This window comes from Euprymna scolopes, chromosome 4 (assembly GCF_053919585.1).
Source record: "Euprymna scolopes isolate OS-2025 chromosome 4, ASM5391958v1, whole genome shotgun sequence".
Classification (NCBI taxonomy): Eukaryota; Metazoa; Mollusca; class Cephalopoda; order Sepiida; family Sepiolidae; genus Euprymna; species Euprymna scolopes.
Window position 1 is genome coordinate 14882677 of NC_136485.1, and position 21887 is coordinate 14904563.

At 34.2% G+C, this 21887-nt stretch overlaps 1 protein-coding gene across 6 annotated transcripts in view; it reads right to left on the reverse strand.

Moving 5' to 3' along the window:
• LOC145266716 (activated Cdc42 kinase-like) overlaps nucleotides 1-21887 on the reverse strand; it is a 386827-nt gene that overhangs the window by 14244 nt on the left and 350696 nt on the right. For 4 of the 6 annotated variants that reach the window (XM_080122646.1, XM_080122641.1, XM_080122645.1 and 1 more), the window contains one exon: nucleotides 19079-21726. In XM_080122646.1, the coding sequence (XP_079978772.1) occupies nucleotides 19079-21726 (2648 nt within the window). Of the gene's footprint in view, nucleotides 1-5606; nucleotides 5644-19078; nucleotides 21727-21887 lie in introns of all 6 variants that reach the window. The other 2 variants (XM_080122649.1, XM_080122648.1) reach the window with 1 other exon arrangement.

Genomic DNA, 21887 nt, shown 5'->3' on the forward strand with positions numbered 1-21887 from the left:
ATGTATGTTTGTGTTCGCTTTTTCTGTATGTCAACAAAAGACTTTTTTCAGAGAAGCGGTCGCTCGCTTAACAACTTTTTATATCACATAGAAATCGTAATATCTCACAGTTAACAACAAAGCTCGCCTGTCTATTTAATTTGCTCGATTTCGGGAAGATAAATATTCAATATTTGTCGCTCGCCGCATGTGGGTTAGTCTTTTTCCTATAACATCTTGGGGTGAGAAAAAAAAGCGTTCAGCAGTAAATGAATACTATCCCGCAGTCAAACTGACCTCATTAACTCATTAAAACGGGCACCTGCTAAATCCAACTAATTAAATAAATTCAAACGTGTTTCCGTCAGCATCTCGCGGTGGCGCAATGGTTAACATCGCATGTTTTTTTTTCACACTTTAATTTACAACTTTGCCTCAAGGATTCGGGTTCGATCCTCATACTTACTTTTCTTTTAACCCCCCCCCCCCAAAAAAACACCCGGGCAACGCCGGGTACCCCTCGCTAAAGAAATATGGATTGTCATATATAAAAACATAATATGGAGAATAATTTTGTGAATATCTTCGCCAGCACTAATCACTTTAAAGAAAACTATTATCATTAGTGATTAAGATTGCATTTATATATATATATATATATATATATATATATATATATTTATTTATTTACCAGTGGTGAAAAAACCGGACTAGAGTGCTCAATGTGTAGTCAGAGTAGTATATAGGAAATTTATTACTGTGAGTCCAGAATGAGTTTACAAATTGTTTCAGCTAGAGGAAAATCCTCAAAGAGGAAAAATCCAACTAGCATCGTCAATTTATTAATTCTGACGATGCTAGTTGGATTTTTCCTCTTTGAGGATTTTCCTCTAGCTGAAACAATTTGTAAACTCATTCTGGACTCACAGTAATAAATTTCCTATATATATATATATATATATATATATATATATATGATAGAACAACAGGAGTGAAGTCACAAAACTATACATTGGTGGATATAGATTGGTTCATTTATTGAGTAAGAGAATACAAGAAATTATTTGGGGGATGGAAGGGACTCTTTATACCAAGGAATTTCGAAGCCTAATGCTTCTCATCAGAAGAGTAGAGAAGGTGTTAGGTAGCATGGTGGAGATGCGGCGTCTAGCGTAGGGTTCATTAGGAGCGAAAAAGACTAAGAAATTATAGAATGTTTGGGGGAAGCTTTATTGAATTCTAAATAAAGGCTTTGAAATGCCTTGGCATAAAAAGTCCCTTCCATCCCCCAAATAATTGCTTGTATCTCCTTACTAAATAAATGAACCAATCTATATCCACCAATATATAGTTTTGTGACTTCATTCCCCATTCCTGTTGTTCTATTGTATATGCTCCAATGATAATTGTTGAGCTTGGCATTATCCAGATAAGTCTCCTCTTGTGGAATAGAACTCTCTCTTTCCTCTAACACATTAAGCTATATATATTATACATGATTTGGGGGGGGGGAGTACAAAATTTAAATATTGCAATCATGAATAATAAGTCTTCCTTTCATGATTGCAATATATATATATAAAGCTGAATGTCTGTGTGTGTGTGTGTGTGTGTGTGTGTGTGTGTGATCACGAATAGACTCCTATATGGTTGACTATTTTAAAAAACTGATTACATATAATGATAGATGTATCGAGACACAGGAATGGGTATGTTTGATCTGGCAGAAAAGCAATCACAGCTGAAACGTATGCACATATGTAGCTATTAATATTTGTACAAAGAAAGAATATTATACAATAATACAGCTCTACTTATTATTGATCACTATTTTATAAGGAAAGTTTTATCGGAAATCACAGTAATGAAATATATATATATAACTTTAGAAATATTGTGAGTTCAGGAAAGCAAGTTGATAGAACGATTGCAGGTGATTAAATGACTTACTGACTAAATAGTTTTCTAACGAATGATTAAAAAAATTTAAAACTTTAAGTTTTTTTATATAGTTTTAAAGGTTAGAAAAACTTCCAAGATATATATATATATAGTATGTAAGAGAAAGAGAGAAAAAAGGATTTGGAAAAATTGTTTTGAATTTTTAGTAAGAAAACTTCAACATTATTTTAATGTAATAATATTTCTTATTTTTGTCAAAATAATCCTGTTTAAAATTTTCCCTGACAGAATCATTCCAATAAAACTTTTATACTTAACTGAATTCTATAAAAACTGAACAGTACAACTTTAAATATTTTTATATGATCTGAAAATTTGGTGTTCAATTGTAAGATTTTAAAAAATAAAAATAAATACTCAGAAACATTTTACCAAGTGATAAAAAAAAAAAAACATCCTAGGAAAAGTCAAATTTTACATTAAACATACATAGCAAACAGAACCCCTACTTATGCCTTTTCTTTCTTTTCTTTAATGTAAAATCAATATTTTAATTAAATTTGGGAAATATTTTTTCTTAAAATTAAATAAATATTAACAGTTGTCATGTAGTGTTTGGGTTTAAAACAGTGATCAAGTTTTTTGAATAAAAATGTCTACCAAAATATATCTACCATTTCAAATCCAAGTTAAAATTGTCAGCTTAATGGAAAAGTTTGCAATTTGAATTCATTTGACAAAATTTCTCACAAAATATTAAACATTGATTTCAATTAAGAAGGAGAGGGGCTTCATTTCCTGTAAATCCTTTAAACTTAAACCAGCCTAATACATGATTACTGTATAATCTGTATATGTATAAAAGTGAACATGTCTGTCTGTCTGTGTACATTTCCCTACGCAATAACTCTGTCAATTTTAAGTCTACAGACTCGAAATTTGATATACAGGGTACTGAGATTTGGGAAAATCTATGTGATCGGTTTTCGGGGAGAAATTTTGCGATTAAGGGGTCAAAGTTCAACGATTTGACCTTTGAGAACTCTACCAAACTCCTCCAACAATTTTGGGTCTAAACACTTGAAATTTTAGATATAGGTTCCTTGGACATGGATCTAACTTAATAACTTGATTTGAGCCCAAAACAATAAATGTTAAGGAGTCATAATAGGGGTCAAAGTTAAAAAAAATTGACCTTTTTTTTTTTTTTTTTGTTGCTCAGCATACCCTCCAAACACCCGGGCAACGCCGGACACCCATGCTAGTAGATTATAAATCAGAAGTTTATTTTTTAAAAAATATTTAAATTAGAAATATTGTGCTGATTTGTACAAATTTATTTTTATATTTTTATTTAAAAGCGAAGTGACGGTGATTGAGTGGTTGATGATACAAACAGGTGAGCTGGGTGTGTCAGTTTGATTGCATCACTTACGATTACTGTACAAGTTTGTCTTGTTTGACAACAAAACAACAAAATTAAGTTGTTCAAAAATTGTGACAATTAGTACAATTTTAATTTTACATTGTTTTAAAAGTATGAAGTAAAAAAAATATATAAATCAATCACCTCATTAATTTTTTTACAGCAGTCTCTATTGAGTGGTTATTGTTGTACAGCATTGATTAGTTAAACCAGCTTCCTCCAAAGAAGAAAGTGTCAAGGGGATATTAAATTCACAGGCAGGCCACACTCACTTATAACATATATTGTGGAGGATGTGTTTTATTCATGACGAGTTTACTGAATTTTGTCACTTGACCATATCAGCAACATGGAAGGCAAATCTTTATCCGATCACCAAGGATTTCTTAGGAATACACACGTCATCAAAACCTGATATGCAATTGCTTGCTGCAAAATCTTTACTTTGTATAAAAGACAGCTCACTGGAGGCATGAGACTCTCCAAAGAGTACAATTTGGAACTCAGATCAGATCCCGAACACCTGAAGAATCAAAAAGGCTTGCATTGCAGTCAGGGTGTTCCGAATCACCATGTATAGCATGCAGTGACAAAAGAACTTAACCAACTGATAGAAGCCAGGTCTCTTTCTGTAGATAAAAGGTGCTCTTTAATTCGTAATCTGTTAATAAAATGCAATTAAAACTATGATGAAAAGTCAGAAAAAACACATCTCTACTATTATAGAAAAGGCACTTTTTGTGTGTGTGTGTGTGAATTCCTTCTTCATAGCTTCCAAAACGGCTGAGTCTATCGTTCGCAAATTTCATACAAAGTTAATTTATATACCAGGCAGTGTTCTTAGATATGTTTTGTACAGAAATTCATCTGATAAGTACTGAAAATCGAAAAATTGTATGTCTTTCTTATAGATAAAAAAGAAGAATTTCTACAGGGGAATATTTTACATTACACCAGCAAGGGAGATAAAATTTCAGCAAATCATTTCTTAAAAAAAATGAATGTATTATAATCTGGAGACATAGCTTAATGGTAGAGCATTTGATTACAGATCAAATGATCTCCTGTTCAAGCCCGGGTGTATTTCATTTTATTTTAATTTTTTTTTTTTTTGTATTAATGATTTCAATTTACAAGCAAAATGGTACCATTTAAAATCGTTGCTAATCATTTCTCTGTTTGCATATTTTATAACTAAACATTAATCAGAAGTGACTTTTTCAGGGTATTCATCATCAAGCCTATATATAAGCTGACATATTATTATAAACAAACGCAGATGTAATTTGATGAACGACATTGTCATTTTTTTTATTTATTTTTTTTTTTGGCGCAAATTAGTCGACCGGGCACATTATTCCTTGTAATATATAATAATCAATAGAGGATTGATTCTATAATAATATATACGCAATCTGCATAAATTAAAATATGTTTAAGCGTATTGTACGATCAGGTAAGGCTAGGCTGCCAGCTAGTATATATATCACAGTTTACCTGTGAGGGGAGCAAAATGCTCAACATCTTTTCTAAGAACATAATATTTATTATCATACAATAATTCGAATTAACATAAACACAGATGGTTTAATGAGAACATACAAATGTATATTTTAAAACCAATGGTATCAATGTTTTTCTGATCTTCTATAATGCATATATATGAAATATTACACTCTTATTTTGAGGTTTTCTTTATGATCAAGCACTTTGCTGGAATTCTCTCCAACGAACCTTAGGTTTGAGAAAGAGAGTTAACATGGCTTAATTCAAAATAAATAAAATGGGGGGAAAATAAAAGTCACAAAGATATCAAAAGTGAAAATGTTTTACAAGGCAACTAAAGTAATAATAGACTTCTTCCTACAAACTGACTTTGTATAACTACAACTGATCAGCTCGACAAGAAAAGCAGGGATTGTTTTACATGATTGCAAACAACATGAGGTAACTACAAGGGAAGTTAGAGAGGTAAGGCGAAAAAAGAAACAAGAAACATCTCTCCAAAATACAAGGAGAGGAAACTGGGCCAAGTGATGCCGACAGCACCAACTTGTGGGGAACACTCACACATGCAGAAGAGCAACAGTAGCAGAGAGACATCTAACCGTTTCCAAAGAGCCGTTAAATAGTCGGCATTGACCTTCACTCTCCATTCTCACTGTACATTGTCAGAGACGGGAGGCCCCAATCAGAACTTTGCACATATTATTGTGCAAACACAACAAAATTGACCATGCAGCAAATAAAAGTGTGTGGCAGAAAACAAAAAAGGCAAGAGATAGTATTGGTGTCTTACCAGGGGCTTATCTTCTTGCGTTGGAAGAGCAACTTTCCTGTAAGTAACAGCTAGATTGGTTTTGTGGCCTCAAAAGAGCACAGTATAATGGGAGCGGAAGAGGAAGATGCAAGAAAATATAAAGAAACAGACCCATCATGAAGGTCGTTTTTGTTAAAAGCTGTAACTTTTAAAACAAACTTTAGTATGATCACCTTGGCATATGACAAGAGTGCACTCCAAGAAAATTGGTATGGAATATGATATTAATCTTTTTCATAGATTCTTTTGGAAGTGATGAAAGAAAAAGAATAAGAATTAAGTAAGGTTTTACTTATTTTCAGCAAAAATAAAGTTTTAATCCTTCCCAAGATAATTTAAATCAATTCAAGGAAAGTGATTATGCTTGAAAGTGATCCCATTTAAATTTATCAAGAAAGAGAGAGAGAGAGATTCTAAAGAAATGAATATTTCCACAGCATCTTCCTCGTCCTTCAAGTTGTCATAGCAATAAGTTGAGATATAAGAGGAAACGAAAAAGTTGTCTTGTAGATTTGGTATACCATGGATGGAGAAGCAGCTTGGAAGAAAGCAAAAAAAATATGCAGCTGCCTCATGTTGTTTGTAAACAAGAAAATGAAAACTCAATAATATACACTTACCTTTAGAAGCAAGCACAGGAAGAAGGCAGAATTAGATTTTGGACGGGGGGGGGGAGATCTCATCTAAATAAAGATGTCTTCATATTTATAGGCTGATACTCTTGCCCTATTGGCACGTTCAGAAACATGAACCCAAACGCATTATTATTTGACTTTTTAAATAACATCAAATCTTTGATAAAGCAGTCACAAATAGAACTTCTACTCATCATCTGTAAGCATTTTACATTTTTTTTTTATTTTTAAAAAGCCTGAAGATAATGGATATTAGTTTAGAATTTGTTATTTGGTGATATTTTACACTTAGTGTTGTTTTTTTGCTTGTTTTTTTTTTTTTTCACTCCCCTTCATGCACACAAAAATAAGAGCACAATCTAAAATGGTGAGTTTTCTAAAACATCACAATCTGCATATGTACAGGCCATGTTATGAAAAGAAATCTGCCTGAAAAAGCCAGAGAAAACAACCAACCTCCATCTAATGAAGAGTGACCGGCTTTTTGAAGAGAAATGGCAATTCACATCAATATATGCTATGTAAGTTTGGATTGAGATGAGTTTGGCACTTGGTTAAAAATTTGCATTTCATAATCTGTTAAAATGTGAGATTTCTTTTTTGCATTTCCATTATTCAATCCACAAATCGAATGAATGCACTTTAATATTATTTCGTCTTTTCTTACAATTGCATTCATTATCTACAGCAACATTTTCATATGGACCCAGAAGGAAAAAAAAAACCCAACAATTACTAAAATCTTTTACAAATTTCATCAAGATATTCAGAATGGGATAAATAATGGGGTGGGGGTATACTGAACACTTACATTTCACATAAACTTATTTTATTTAGTCATATTAAAATTTTTCTTTCTTTTTTTTTTCATTTTACGAATGTTAAATGTGGCAAGATATTTGAAATCCTTATTGAAACTAATAAATATTTAACAAACTGCTATTAATAAGCTGGAAAGTAGAGAAAAGTTGACCATCAAATAAGTTGCCAGGACATCTTCAACAAACAGTAAATTTTAAGAAATTGATAAAAGTTCATGTTTTTTATTTTTTTTTAAGGAAATATTTTTAAAATCTTCAAAACTATTATGAAGCAAGTAAGTTTTTGAAAAGCATACAATAATAAATAAAAAAAGATTATCAATAACAAGTTAGCGGCATTTTTATGTAGAAATAAATGGAAAACTATTGGAGAAACATAATCACAAATTGATTGAAACAAGCAATTTTTAAAAGGTTATATTATATCATGTAAGCTGAAAATCTAATAGAAAAAAAATCTTCAAACTATTCACTTCCTTATCGTGTATAACTGAGGCATTCTTTGACTTTATGATTTCAAAAAACAATCTTTCCAATTTCATCTAGAAGAAAAAACTAGTCTTGCAAAGCAAGTTTTTCTTCATTCTCAAAAACGGTTTACACATTTCTTTACTTCTACTGAAGAGAATTATATGTTAACCAATTCTTATTATAATACTTACCTTCCCGACAATAAAAAATATTTTAACAAATGGAATTCTTCTTAATACAATTTCTCATATTATACAAAACAGAATTTCTCTCCTTAACAATTTCAAATTATCTTACTGCAAAATTTAAAAGGAATTTTATAATTCTTTACAAGAAACATACTGATAGTTTTGTAACAATAATTCTGCTGTGTTAGTAATTTTTTTTTTTTTTTTTTTTTTTTTTTTATTCCTGAAACTAAGAATTCAGAGTTGCAAATTTTATTACGATGCAAAACACTTTTCTCAACATTGCTATTGCAACGTGCACACCATTCAAAAATGACTTACATAATGAAAGAAAAAAATAAAAAAGCAGATTAAAATCGGGTTATATTTTTTCTTGGGAAAATCTAAATACAATGAAATTTAATCAATGAAAATATTTTAAATATTTAATAGAATAACAAAGAAATTAACCTTATTTAATAAATATATTTAAAAAGAAAAATGTCAATTTCATATTGAAATTAACTTTTTCAAATCATTTTAAAATTAAAAAATAATTCAGAGAATCGGATCTATAAAATGTAATTGAAGAATTAAGAATCCGTTAAATTATTTTGATAAGTTAGAGAAGTAGCTTGTCTACATTTGTATTCTTTTAAATTTTAAATTCTCATATTCTAATATTAATAATATTCTTATATTCTTATATTCTAAATAAAAAAGAAAGAAAAAATCATTAACAAATTAAAAAATATTTTAAAAAAACATTGTTAGTGCAGAAGAAATTATCACACATGATTGGATGAAATATTAATACATGTAAAAATATTTCAAAAACTTTTTTAATGTTATTAAATGTTAAAAATATTTGTAAATTCAGGTTGATTAAAACATGTTTACAACATATTCACAGTAACACCAAATATCATTCCTGTCTCATAGTTAAGCAATGTTAAAAGATTAATCATGTTTTTTAAATATATTTTAATGGTTAATCTATTATTTATTTTTGTTAAGTTGGACCTTAAATTTAATTTAAAATAAAAATATTGTTTGATCTATGAATTTTTTTTTTTAATTTGCAATAATTATTTTTGCCTGAAAACATGCTATAACTAAAAATGTAATCCAGTTGAATTTTGACAAATCAGATTGTATAGATAAATATTCAGAGACAATGAGATTGAAAATGGTTGTTGCATTTGATTAAGCGATTAAAACCAACAACATGCAAATAAGAGCATTCTTATAAAAACGAAATTGAATCAATGAAAACATTTTGAAAACAGCATTCACAATAATGTGAACATTTCAGAATGGAAGCAAGAGAAACAAAACCTAACATATAACATGCAACAAATACTTACTGAGTTATAATGAACAACAATATCAATAAAAACAATTTGGTTTTTAAATACGATATCGAAAACCACCGAGAAAGAAAAGCACGTATTGGGCAAGAAGTCATATAAAATTAGAATCAATCTAAGAAATTATTCGAGAGAATAAAGATCTTATAAAAAAATTTCTGATGAGTCATTTATGAAAATCAAACCGCCGATAAAACGTGGGGAAAAACAAGAGAAAGCACAAAGAACCAATTTTTGATGGTAATAAAACGAGTTGAAATAGAATGAAAAGAGTTTGTTGCTACGTTCTGGAGCCTATCAACTTCTTAGTTGGTCCAATGTGGAACTGGGATACTCGATTAAATATATGACTGAAACGAATACAGCTAAAGACTGCAAGTTAAAAACTTACCAGGTTTTATTCTTTTAAGAAATTGGAATTAAAAAAAAAAAAAAAACTAATTTGGATAGGGGGTGCCTTTGCCCAAACATACAACAACAAACAACAAGAAAAAGAAGAGCAGAAAACAAGAGAAAAAGCCGTTTAGCAGAAGCGGAGGATCATCTAACTTTTGTTTTAGGCACTTCTATTAAGAGGAGAAGGAGGAGTTGAAGATTAGCAAAAACATCAAAGCAGCAAAAATACAACATTTAATCTAATTATTAAAAAAAAAAAAAAAAATTCAAGCGAAATCCTAAATGACAACAAATGTTGTCATAAATGGTTATGGTGTTTACCTGTTTCGTACGTCCCATGCTTCTTCTTGCAAATTTTGCACAGGAATTAATTCACTTTTAAACAAAAAATTAATTAAACACTTCTGTCCAACACATAATATGATCTGATTGATAAATCCCTTCATAAACAGTGAAGCATCTAAAAGCGCTTTTCTTTGGATGATCTTAAGACATTTTTAGGGTCACTATAGAATCCATCTTACTCTTCAATTTAACAGTTTGGACACTGATGAAGCAGCAAGAAAAATCCACAAATTTCAAAAAAACTACCTGGCAAAAATACCCGATGAACCAAGTGCAAGAGAGAATTAAAAAATTGCACTTAAAGGGACGGTCAAAATTTTAAAATAATCTCTTGGTCGGAAAATATATAAGATGGCGGATGAATGTTTCGCATCCAGTGGGATGCCCCATTTGATAATTGTGAAAAAAATGTTACAAGTTGCAATTAACATCAGCTGGAGGAAACACCCAACCATGAAACTCCTATATGAACACCTTCCTCTTATCTTTGTCTTTCTAAGATAAAAGATGTCAGCTTGCTGGTTACATGTGAAAAAAAATCAAAACTTGCGAATGACACCTTGCTAAAAACTCGATTCCATGGCAAAAAAGGCCTCATCACACCTAACTTGACCAATGAGTAGAAAAACTCTGTGTGCCATGTAGAGGAGTTGCTGGCAGCAATGTCTGAGATGGTTGGAAGAAACAGCTCAGGAGATTTCAAGAATTCTCAAAGCAGATTGGTTGATAAATAAAAAAATTTGTAAAGACTAGCAGAGCTACCTAGCCTTATCTAGGGATACTAAAAAAAAAAAAAAAAAAAAAAAAAAAAAAATATATATATATATATATATAGAAGTTAAAAGGTGCATGCAACATCTTTATATTAAAACTTCTTACAATCTGTCTTTTCCCCTTTCCTGGTTATCTATTTTCCAATATCTCTCAACTTTTTGTTATTGTGTAAAGAAAATGGCTGAAAAACTGATCCCCACCCCAACGATGTCCTGTTGACATCCAATGAAGGAATAATTTGGTTTTATTTTTATTTTAGATATTATATAACCTGGGGCAACACCGATTAAGAAAATATAGATAGTGTGTGTCTTTAGTTAATAGTTTTGAACTTTTAGCTAGACATATAAACATACACAGACGTCTGAGATTTATATAATAAATTATGTACCGCACAAGATGTAGGTTACAGGTAAACACCATGAATTAATATTAACGATAACGTGTTGTCCTATCATTTCCCTCTATTTCAGAATTTTTTTTTTTTTTTAGAACAATACACAAAAAACGAATACAAACGCATGCAAAAACAACCACCAATGTGCAATAACCATGCAAAAGTGGTTACAATAGCAATCAAGTTGGGATTGGTGGGGGTGGCGGGGTAGTTAAAGAGAAGAAAGGGATTTGGTAGGAAGTTGACAAGGGGATGGTGGTACATACTTATATTCTTGCTAGTACCACCACTACCACCATCAGCCGTGAAGCATTGGAAGAACATCAATGAAAGGTCAGTTTTAATTTTGGCGATTGTCACAAGGATCAAGGATCCTATAAGAGGTCATTTATGCACACACACACACACACACATTTTTTATTCTCTTAAATTCTTTTTAATATTGATTTAGGGAGAGAAATTCAATGGGCACAGTAAATCACTAGAAAAATACTGAGGGTCGGAATCAAAACGGTAAAATATGGTGAAAGTTAAATTGCAAAAATTTGGAAGAAAGAGTTTTACAGTATAAGAATACAATTATGAATTTCTATCATATGTTAACCGGTATAAAAATCGCAATTGTATGGATTTTAAGACGAATTTGTAATTAATGTGAATTAGGAAAGTCTATAGTTCAGTTGTTTTCCAGAACACAAAATACATTCAAAATGACATCAGTTTTGCATTTCAATCTTTTGGAAGATTTTAAGTCAGACCCAAATAGCATTGAAGCTGACAAATCAAACTCTGTTGACGAGCCAATTTTCATTTGTTATTGTTGTTTTTTTTTTTTTTTTTTTTTTTTTTTTTTTTTTTTTTTTTTTTACAAAGGCATCACCACATTATCAAGGCCCAGAGGCCACTCAAGGATAAGGGTTAAAGAGTGTACAGTAGAAGTTGGTCAATATAGTAATCATTAGTAATGAAAATTTGGTAAATTTAATAACTTATATGGAACGGCTCATCAAGAACTTATTTACTTTAGACTTGAACAAAACCATATTGTAGTCAGCCGGAAAGCAGGAAAACGGAAGACAATTCCACAGGCGTGCAGTTCTAAGAACGAAGCTTTGTTCATGGAATCTACGTTTAGGTTTAGGCACAGATAAAGAGTGGGGGAAATTATTGATAGTGTTTACAGCTAGACGAGTGTTTCTTGTGAAAGTTTGGCGAGGGGGGACCATAGATTGAAGCTCAGTTGAACACTTTCCATGAAAATAACGATACATCAGAGACAAACTCGCAACATCTCTTCTGTGAGATAGAGGTTGCAAGGAGGAGAAAAGGACATCTCCTACGAGGCTACGAAGTCTATTTTGAACTCTATCAAGGCAGGACAAGTTCTTTCTAGCAGCTCCTGCCCAGATGTGGCAACAGTATTCCATCCTTGGACGTACCTGGCTCTTATATAGATAGAGAATAGCATCAGCAGTGAGATATCTACTGGATCGATAGAAAGATCCCACCATTTTTCCAGCGGCCTTGGCAACAGATTTGATATACGTGTTCCATTTAAGATCAGGAGTAATGGTCAAGCCCAGAAGCTTGTCAAAACTTGAGGCCTCCTGAAGACGAGAGCCATTCATTTCAATTGATGACAAATGTGGATTAGAATGTTGATGATGTAAAGAGAGAAGCTTGGTTTTAGATGCATTAAAAGTAACCAGCCACTCCTTTCCCCATTGTACTACGTGCTCAAGATCAGAGGAGAGAGAATTGGAGAGAACTTGCTCGTTTACTGTCTTAGATGTGGTACCATAAATGGTAGTGTCGTCAGCATAAATGTCTACAAATGATGTAAGGATATGATTTGGAAGATCATTAATGTAGATCAGGAAAAGAGTTGGGCCCAGGATGGATCCCTGAGGGACACCGGCATTAATATTGTGAGCTTCTGATTTTTGCCCCTCAACTACTACTCTTATGAATCTATCAGAAAGAAATGATTTAATAATTGAGAAGACTTTTCCAGCTATACCATAGCTAGCGATCTTATGAAGTAAACCTTTATGCCATACCCTATCAAAGGCTTTAGATATGTCAAGAGCAATTGCCCTAGAAAGATTGCCACCGTCGAGAGATTTGCTAATCCTATGCGATATAACTGTAAGGACATCTGCTGTAGATCTAGCAGAACGGAAACCATATTGAGTGTCACTAAGAAGGTTATTTTTGTTGAGATGTTTGATTACTTCTGTATTTAATACAGATTCTAGCAACTTACTCATGACGCACAGGAGACTTATTGGCCTGTACTGAGAGGGGGATGAGCGATCACCTGAATTCTTAAATACAGGGCATACTGATGAGATTTTCCAGGGAGATGGGAAACTATTCTCCTTAAGACAACGTTTAAACAGTTTTGTAAGTATGGGCGCTAGTTCAGGTTGAAGTTTTTTGAGTACTATGATTGGAATACCATCAGGGCCAGTTGCTTTACTGGAATCAAGGTTTTTGATTAGTTTGGCAACATCACGTACAGATATACGTATATCACATAGCGTGTTTTCTGATACAAGAGGAAATATTGGGGGTTGGCGGTCTTGGTCGCAAAGGGTAGAATTAGCTGCAAAGTTCTTGACAAAGAGTTTGGCTTTGTCTGATGCTGACGAGATTACCTCAGATCCATTGATAATAGTTGGGATGGAGCACACGCTTCTGTTCAGGATTCTGTTTGTTATTTGCCAAAACTGGTGGGAACCAAGCCGCTGCTCAGCTACTTTGGACTTAACAGATTGAGCATACAACTTTCTTGCGTTCCTTATTACTTTCTTACAATGGTTGCTGGCAGTCCTGAAAACGGCTTTAGTTTCCATACATCTATTACGTTTGAAGCAGTGGAAAAAGTGATTTCTGTGCGCAATGGCAGCAGCACATTCTGGAGAGAACCATGGCTGGCTGTTAGGTTTTTGCTGAAACTTTTTAGAGGGTATGAAATGGTCAATACCTACAATTAACCATTCAGTTAGGTCTAATACTATAGAGGACACATCCTTTTTAAACATGGAATGCAGAGGTAGATCAGATATAAATGTACGGAAGCTATCCCAGTCAGCCTTAGTGTATCGATATACTGTACGATGAAGAGGTACGTCTGGGGACTTATTACATTTCATTTTTATCTTAATTGATACAACAGAGTGGTCGGAAGATCCAAGAGGCGACAGAACAGAAACTGAACATAGTTCAGGGCAAGTTGTGAGAAAAAGGTCTAGTAGGCTCGCATACTGGCCGTCATTATCGGGCACACGGGTAGGTTCCTGAACAATCTGAGTGAGGTCATAGGCAATGGAGAAATCATGACAGAACCTCCCCTCATCATCGGTCTTGTTTGAGTGGGTCAACCATTCGACGTTGTGAACATTGAAGTCTCCACATACGTGAATGTTAGCTGCAGGATAAGTAGAAAGGACTTGGTCAATTTTCTCAGATATGCTTTGAAAGATAGTAACTCCGCTGTTGTGGGGGCGATAGAGAGTAAATATAAATGCAGTAGTGTGAGCTAAAGCAACCCGGAAGCACATATAAGGTAAGTTAGGATCTTCCCTGGAGATGTCCCTCCCACATGGAAAGCTATCTTTAATATAGGCACATATTCCATGCCCATGGCGATCTTGGGGGTCAGATTTAGAAGTTAAGTTAGAGTATCCTGTAATTGCAAACTCATCAAGGGAAATAGCCTGTCCAATGCCAGTTTCACTTAAAAATAAAAGGTCTGGTTTAGTCTCCTGTTGTGTAATGTTATTGGAAAAATGATAACACATATAAACAGCAGGCTCCTTCAGTCTTGAACAGACTAAGGATACCCACGAAGGGTTGCTTGCGCATGAAATTTTTGTGGCAGGAGGTGCGCAATCTCCAACCACACCTCTCCTGAGACGACATTGTTAAATACCAGTGGCAAGTGAAGTACAGGATGATTGGAAACAAATGCCGAGATAAGCGGAGAGCACATACAGTGCCTAGAAGTCACAAATAGTCATCCATCTGGTACTAGCCAGGCTCAACGTTGCTTAACTTTGGTGATCTGATGAGAACCAGTGTGTCAACGCGATTATGCTGTATATATATATATATATATATATATATATATATATACACACACACACATTACAAAATTGTGTTTCAGTCTGTTGTACAAGTACTAAATCCATAAATGCTCAATACTATGAGATGTAGAGCAAATGGCGTCCATCAATATTACTTATGTGTCTTATCTAGAGATCAAGTGTCAGCCCCAGGAAGGGGAACCCCTTGATTTCTGCGAATTCAACTGAAGTCAAATAAAACAAAATGTGTTATAATTCAGTTTGTGTTCAACCATCAGAAATCGACTTCCAAATGAAGAGCGATTTCTTCTACCAAACTTTTCCTATATTCACTGTCAGCAGTGACTAAACTTTTAAAAATGTTTCAAGTCCACAAGCAAAAACAAAAAAGGTGAAGGGACTATTAAAAAAAAAAAAAAAAAAAAAAATGGAAAAGGTGAGAACACATCTTTAAAAAAAAGTCTATGATTGACTGCAAAATTAAGACTTCTCCCAAGGTCCCCCCTCCCACCGGCAAGGGAGGACAACTCTCCTTTCCTATGTGCATAAACAATTGGAGCTCAATAATTAAATTGGAAAAGGATAAAGCATTCGGTCAACAATTGGATGAATGGTAAAGTATGCTCAGAAGAATCCGATATATTAATAACATGAAAAGTGATTTGCTTGCCGCGAATAGTTTCCACAAATGTGATCAACTGCATCTGAAAAAACACAGTAAAAAGCTGCAGGTGCAAACACGGGTGAATAATTACAGTAATGGGTGTAATGGCGTAGAGATTGCAATTAAAATTGAACGTTTTAGTTTTAGAGATAGACCAAAGCAATGAGCGTGTATGAACGTTTTGTTTCAAAAATATTTATAACATTCCCTTTCACATAATAAATACGAACTTTTGTTGCTTTTAGATGCGGCAATCTCATACCTTGATAAGAGGCTCTCCCAGTCAATCATCCTAAGTTCGAAATACACGTGCAACACCGATTTTTCGACAATTGATGTTCTGGTATCTCTTAATCCAGACAAGCATGCATTATGTAAGCTTCATAGGCTTGAGGAAGTACTTCTTATCAGGAAGTTCCAATGGTTTGGTTACACCTTTCATAGTCTACAACTAATCAGATTCACAAGGCAATAACACCAACGCTGCTTGGAGGGCGCAAGAAGTGTTGGTCAGCTTAAGACATTGCTTGCAATGGTTAAAGGTGACTTAGAAGCCCTCACCCTGCATGCGATGATGGAATTATAAATGGCTGAAGCATGCAAAGAAGTCGGCAGCAGACAAACCTGGATGTACTGGCTTGACTCGTGATGTGCCAAATTCACTTTGAGTTAATGGCATCACAAGAACAAAGAAACTTGGACAAGATCATGAAAGGGAATTTGATAATTTCGCTGCGGCTAAACTAATCTGTTGAGCAAGATGCCTGTATGTGTAGCATGTCATCAATTTGTTTATGCTACAAACATATATCAACAAAATAGCAATATAATTCACAATACACATATTGTCAGAAATAAATTCCAATATTAATTATATAACAAACTTTAATGCTATCTTTTAGGGACCATCTTAAATTATCGGCATTCTATCAAAAAACTGACTACAGATCATTGTTAACTCACAACTGTTGTTAGTTATGACCTTGTGATCATGAAACAATTCGGATATAAGTCGACCCATGTTAAATCATCCTTAGAATATTAGACTGTGCAATGATATTGTAATCATTTTGTACAGACCAACGACTTTCTTTTTTAGTAGGTTGACAAGTAGCTACCTATTGCATCACCACGAGGTCGTATTAGACAAGATCGGTTTTTGATGTAGAGAAAACCCAGCCCCCACCCCCAGAAAGGGGCACTCTGGTTGATTCAGTTGAGAAAAATACCTACTTCACTGACTAATGCCAGAAAAAATGAAGTATAGTACTGGAACAGATACTACACTTTGTTCATATTAGGCCAGGCTGACAAGTAGATAAGATACAGATACAAGACACGAAAGCTTTTCATTGTTGTGGCTACGGAGTGAGCGATATAACCAGCGTTTGCGGAAAGGAGGGTTAGTGGTGCGCTGAATGGAATATATATCTTGTTGCTATAATCGTAAAATTGGTCAGTCATAAGTCATGATGACAACTTGTGCTTACAAATAAATTTGTCTGCTGGTCAGTCAAATTTAACTTTGAATTAAAATTTTCTGTACTCGTACAGTTTAATCAAGGCATTAAAAAATGAAAATATTGAAAAAAAAAAGGTTATATTGAACGTATTCGTTTTGGACTGAAGATCTACAAAAAAAATTTCATTTAATTTGATCAAGTAGTCTTTATTTTACAGCAGAAAAACATGTTTTTATGAGAACGTGTTGAAGTCAGCCATTATGAAATTTGTTGAACACGCCATGGGGAGATAACTCCAGTTAAAGTGCCGACACTCCCTCCCCATCTTTATTACTAGCTTTTCTTCCTCACAATCGAATCTTTTGCTCGGTATCATAAATTGTTTTTTCTCTGTAAAAAAAAAAAAAACTACTTGATGAAATTAAGTGAAATTCTTTTTCAGAGGAGTTCGTTCCATAACGAATACGAACAATATAAACTTTTTTTCGATATTTTCATTTTTTAATTAAACTGTACAAGTACCAAATTTTCATCTTAAAAACACAAATCGACACGCGTAATATTATTGTTTGATCTATGGAGGTTTTTGCAAATTCTTATCGAAAATATCGTTAAAGCAAACACAAATTCCTGATTTTAAATAAATAAAAGAGATGAAAAAGAACTAAAACAAAATAGGTTAAAAAAAAATGTGAAAAGAGAAGAACAAAAATTGAAAAACAAAAAATAGATTGAAATAAGAAAAATGCTAAAAAATTTTAAACAAATATAAGCTGATCTGTTGTATCAGTTTAAATAGAAAAGAAGCAGAAAAAGCCACTAAGTTTCAAACTTCAACATAAGTAGATTTAAATAGAAATGTAGATTTCATAAACACACTTTACAGCTATTTATAGAGGTTGCCAACAAGAAACAAAGCCGGATCATTGATTGAGCATGTATGATGTCGAAAAACTTGAAACGAGGGATAAAATGAGCACATCATTAAGAATTCACATGAAATCATATTCAAATTGCATTTCTCATTGATTAGCTTTAGATGAGGCTTTCAAAAAATGTACATCTTTCCATCATATTTGACCAATAGATGTTAAGGATAATATTTCTTAATAGATCTTATATATATATATTCTACGCTTATCAAAAATACACAAACATGGACATAATTAAGCAATTAGAAATTATAATTAATAAATTTACATTAAAAATAGTAATGTTACAAATTGAAAAAATTCTGCTCATAATTTTAAATCTTAATATATAAAATTATTTTATTTGATATTTTAAAGGAGGACCTAAATAGCATTTAAAAAAAATATATCAAACTTTGATTCTGAATAGTGAGTGATTGTTGTACCATGTTACTAGAATTATAAAACGCACTTCACTGCAACTTATCTTTAAATTATGTAGTTTTGCTTGGATAATGGAAAACATTTTATGACCAAGACATTCAAACTAAGGGAAATAACTCATTTCTTATCTGAAGTATACAAAAAGATCTGGTTTTTGTTGATTTTTTGTGACAAAATTATTTGTATTTTTCACTATCGGTTTAAAAATTGTGCAAACAAAAATTCAATTGTATTGCATTGATCAGTAGAGCTAGTTTGAAAAGAAGCATCAAAGTAAATTTTATATGCTTCAAATGTACAAATGAAATCTAACAGTTAGGTAATGTTCCCTACACTAAACAATAAAACAAAGTTTAGAAAACAAAACTCGTTTTAATTAAAGATATTTATACAATAAAAAATAAAGGAATTAAAGATAAAACAAAAAAGAAACCAAAATAAACTAAAATCAAATAAAAAAAAAAATGAGAAGTGTGTTAGAATGTAATGAGGTTGTGTTTACCTATCTAGAGCAAACTCAAGTAAATCTTCATAGCTGACACTGTCGGAAGTCTTGTAGCTGGCAGACAAGGGAGATAAATCTTCTGAACTTTGAGTGGCTGAATATTTGTGCCTTGAAAGAAGAATATTAGCTGTCTTGCACCAAAATGGATCCTGATGGTTATAGAATCCCAACTGTTCTAAGTTATACTGAACAACCTGTAATCGGTACTTTCTACGAGGGAACGTGGATGACCCTGAATGTTCCGTAGACATGCTAGAATTTCTAAGAGAATCTCTTGGGGGTAAGACAGGGGGAGGTGGGGGAGGAGTCGATGGCATTGGGCAGTCATTTTGGCAAGCAATAAATACATTATCATCATCTTCATTATCATCCTCAGCCTCAAAATCAATCGGTGGGGGCGGGGCGGGTGGAAGCAATGGGACGTCATGCAAACTGTCATTCAGTAGAGATGGAAGACGAGGATTGACACAATACGCAGGCGAGGAGGAGGAGGAGGAAAAGGAGGAGACGGAGGATGATCGCAAATACGATGAATCGCTATGATGAAGAAGTGGATACTTTCTCATTCTGGGACGCGTATTTAATAAGTGGCCGGGGCGAATGGGTTTGCGCGGTGGTAACTTGGGGGGAGAAAAAGAAGAGGAATTAAGAGAAAGAGGGAGAGTCTCATTGCTGTTGTTTTCATGACCCAACATGCTGTCATTGATGCTGCTGTAAGTACGGGGAGGTACTGCAGGTGTGCAGAACAGATCAGTCTCGAAAGGTAACGGTGGTGGGGGCACATCAAAGCTCTTACTTCGGCATGCCCTTGACAACCCCACAGTCGCATGCGAAGACTGGGTTGTCTTCAACACGGTGGTAGTAGTAGTAGTAGTAGTAAAAGGAGGAGGAGGGATCGTAGTGATGGTGGTGGTAGTAGTAGTAGTACTAGGAGTGGTAGTAGTAGTAGTAGTAACAGTAATGGCAACAGGAGTAGTAGTAGTAGTAAACTGTAATTTCGGCAATGGAAGAGATGGAGGTTTCATACCTTGTCCACCGCGCCCGCCTCGAATCGGTATAGCACCGCCTCTAAGCATCCGTAAAGGATTAGTGTCGACTTCATCATCGTCACCATTTGCAGTCTGAACAACTTTAGTCGGAATTCCTTGCGGTTCTCTCAAGTTTCTGAAATGAGAGTGATCCATACTCTCTGTAGACATTGCTCTCTGATGGTCCATGGAACGCCGAATACGGCTCTCACGAGCCAACTTGCTCATTATTTCTCGAGGTGATGGCTCAGCAAACTCTTCATCAAAGCTCATCTTGGATGACAGTAGGTCCCGGGTTCGTTCGGAATGACTTTTGTCAAAAGTGCTTCCTCCCAATCTGTCCTTAGCTTCAGAATCCAGATCCTTCTCCTCAGCAGATCGCTCTGAACTAGATGCTGGAGATGACTCTTTACTGAATGAATAAGAATCACTGCTAAAACTATGATGACCATTTTCTCTATCTACACTCTGGGCTCTCTCAACCACAGGTTCGGCTTTGGGAATAGCTGTCGGAGGCGGAGGAGGTGGAACATCCATCCTCGCTACGGGCTCCGTTCGAGTTTGACTTTCAGAGCGAGAATTAGACTCTGACCTTGCTAAGAGTTCTATTCTGGGTGGGGATTCTTTTCTGAATGAGTGAGGTGGCATTTTGCTCGGGTGTGGAATCCTACTCGGCAGTTCAGATTTTTGATGATCTGGCTTACAAGTAGATTCAGACTTGAAGGAATCAAGCTTAATTTCAGATCTACTAACAACATCTGGTTTCGGTAATGTATCCGATTTGATCAAAGAATCAATTCTTTGAGTTGGTTCTGGTTTGCCAATATCATCTCTTGATTGATTATTCTCCAGTCTTGTCAAATGATCTGTTCTAGGGGGATTTTCTGGCAATGGTGGAGCTTCTTTGGAATGTTCCATCCGTGGAACAATGTCTGGCTTGGGAGGCAGCTCAGGCTTAGAGATTTCCGGCCTCGAAATTTCCGGTCTTGAGATTTCCGGTTTGATTATGGAATCGACCCGGGGTGTGGGTTCTACTCTATGTTCTGGACGCGGCTTCGGAACCGGCGGCGGTTCAATTTTTGACATTGCAGCTCGAGATTTACTCATTGTCGGTGGTTTCACTTCGGTATCTTTCTTTATCGTTGCGTTAACAGTATTCGAGGAGAATGTTGTTAATTCGGATTTAACCGGAGATGTAACCAACGCATCTGTTGGGTTTGGCTGATCCGTATCACGAGGTGTAGGGGGTGGAGATTTGGGCTCACGGTCACTAACGGAGCCCCGCATTACTAAAATGTTGTAAGCCTCTTGTGACTCGGGAGGTAAGTCTTCATTCAAATCAGCCTTAGTTGCAATTTCTTCAGAGAATGTCTTGCGTTCTTGCTTCGGACTACGTTTGATAGACATCTTTAGTTTCTGCATCAGTTTAGGAGATTCTGGTCCACTATCCGACTTGGGACTTGTAGGTTCACTTTCCATGTCGTTCTTACTGCATTGGGCAGCAAATTCATTGGCCAGAGCAATGGCGTTATTTATCATTTTCTCGTCATGAGCTGACATTGGTTTGACCTTTGCTTGCTTTCGGGGCTCAGGTTTTGTTTCCCGAGTCGGCATAACCTGAAAGACAAAAGAAAACACCAATTTTCTTATCTCTAGTTAACAATTAGTGATTAATAGGAATGAACAGAAATTAACATAATGTGTATGGGGGGAGAAGGGAAGACATGATAGAGAAGCGAGAGCAGATAGTTCTCTTTTGGTTCTTGTTTCTATTAACA